Below are 2,352 nucleotides of genomic sequence, written 5' to 3' on the forward strand. Positions count from 1 at the left end.
CTGCTTACCTCCGCAATGAAGTCGTGGAGTTCTCCTTCATTGGGGCAGCATCCCAGTGACCTGATGATTGTTCCGATCTCCCTGGGGAAAAAGTGGTCAACAGTTTTAGAATATAAACGCCAAAAAGGCAAGTGCTGTGTTTCTCTAAATTATTTCAGAGCGGATGTCGCAGAGCAAACAAAGTCACTCAATACATATTGCCTGTGAGGATATAAGATGCTTTCTGGAGAAAGGCAAAGGCAGACAAGTGAACCAAAGAGAGAAGAAAGAAGTGTTTGCATTGATTGGCAAATGCAAGCCCTGCCTGGGCCAAAATCAAGAAGTTCTAGAAAAGGAAAAGAATGGAGGGAACAGTAAGAAAAAGAAATGTCAGCCCCTTATTAGCTAATCTTAAGTGCTAGTTAACTCCCTGGAGCCTCCGTTTCCACATCTGTAAAAGGGAATGCTAATGTCTACTCCAGAGGTCCATGGTAAAGTTTACATCAGTGGCGGAGTACTTACAAGCATGGCCTCCTAGTGTCAGAAGAAATGTCTGACAGGTGCCTTACCATCTCCAACCATTCTATTTTTCAGTCTCCTTTTGCTATCACAACACTTCTTCTAAATTGCTTATCTTGTAACTGCCAATTCCATTTCTCACTCACCCACCCCATGTCTAACCCTTCTCAAAATCCTGCCATCACAGCTTCTCTACTAATCAATCAGCTCTAGTCTCTCTCGGCCCCTTCTTCCCTCCCTTCTCTCCCTCCCTCTTTCCCTCCCATAACCCCCTCAACTGTCCCCTGCCCTGTACCTCTGGTTGCAAGATGATCTCTACTGTCAAAAAATATTACAGAAGGCTAAGAAAAGGAGAAGCATCTTAGATTTGGACACAGAGAAGACTGCTGGTGATCTTAATAACAGAACTTGCAGAGAAAAGGGGAAGAGAAAATCCCCTCAAGAGTGCTGGTGGCAAGAAAATTTGGGTCACGAGTACAAAGTACACAGCTGAGGACTATGACTACGATTAATAAAGGAGAATGTGCATCCTACCTAATGGCGAGTGCGCACACAGGCACCACTCTGGCCCAGTGCACAGAGGAACTCACTGAATCCTCACAACAACCCCACGAGGTGGGTACTTCTGTTACCTCCATTTTACAGAGAAGAAACTAAATCCCAAAGGCGTTAGTTAAATAACTTGCCCAGAGTCACTTATAGCCAATATATTAAGCAACGACTTCCTCAGGACTAGGGAACTCTCAAGGGCTGTGGAGAAGTCTGATAAGAGGGATTAAGCAGAAAACAGGGATGAAGACAGAAATGAAGTGAGAGAAGTAGACAGTCAGCATTCTGGTTTAGGGATGGGCACATCCTCTAAGACTTACAGAAAGAACAGTCCTCACATCTCACCCAGGTCCCTTATACATGATCATGGTCTGTACGGATGTAAGAAAAAAATACCTCCAGGCTTTCAGGTTAATATTAATAGATAGCAAGTTTTAATTCGTTGATGGCAAGTTTTTTACTGTGTCTACCACACTCTGTTTTAAGGTGCTTTACATATTCACATCCACTTACTCCCCACAATAGATCTACATGGTAGGTACTATTATTTTACAGAAGGGGAAAAGTGAACCACAGAAAAGTTAGGTCATTTCCTCAAGATCCTAGTAAATAGTGGAAATGGCATTCAAACACACACAGGCTGGAACCCCTACTCTGAACCACGGCACACTGCTGACGGCCATAAACCTCAACTGGGTACTGAGTTAGACTTAAAGGAGAACTTCTTGACCCTAACAAGGTGCTTCTACAGAAAGCTGTGGCTGTCCCACCCCACGAGAACGTGGCAGGTAGATCCATGGGTGACACACTCATGGCCTAAGGGACGACTGTGGCCCTCATAGAAGGTTTTGTTTAGCACAGCGTTGGTTTATTTGTTTAAATTGGGCATACATACATGTCATGAGGGCGGTCCCATACTTCTGATTCACACATTTACATTACAGGCCTGGTCCCTGCGGGAATCTGTGTTTATCACTCTAGGAAAATATCAATTTTGTACCGCTAGGAATTTACCTACAAGAGGCAGGGGAGTGAGCCAGATGACTTTCTCAGGTTCTCCTCAAGTGCTCTGATTCTAAGAAGACTTTTTAAAACACAAACACAAAACCTGTGGCTTATGTAAGAGAATGTCCTTGTTCTCTGAAGATACACACTGGAGTATTTCGGGGGAAAAGGTCACAGAGTCTACAACTTACTCTCAAATAGTACAGCAAAATGAAAACAATAAAATGCATAAATATGTCTATGGAGACAGAGCGCATGGAAGTAAAGCACATGTGGGGAAGTGTTAGTAACTGGTGAATC

General features: G+C 43.6%; 1 protein-coding gene across 2 annotated transcripts in view; it reads right to left on the reverse strand.

Moving 5' to 3' along the window:
• DRC8 (dynein regulatory complex subunit 8) overlaps nucleotides 1–2,352 on the reverse strand; it is a 70,036-nt gene that overhangs the window by 24,210 nt on the left and 43,474 nt on the right. For both annotated transcript variants that reach the window (XM_019623856.1, XM_019623855.1), the window contains exon 3: nucleotides 9–81. In XM_019623856.1, the coding sequence (XP_019479401.1) occupies nucleotides 9–81 (73 nt within the window). The remainder of the gene's footprint in view (nucleotides 1–8; nucleotides 82–2,352) is intronic.

Source organism: Hipposideros armiger, unplaced genomic scaffold, assembly GCF_001890085.2.
Source record: "Hipposideros armiger isolate ML-2016 unplaced genomic scaffold, ASM189008v1 scaffold_567, whole genome shotgun sequence".
Classification (NCBI taxonomy): Eukaryota; Metazoa; Chordata; class Mammalia; order Chiroptera; family Hipposideridae; genus Hipposideros; species Hipposideros armiger.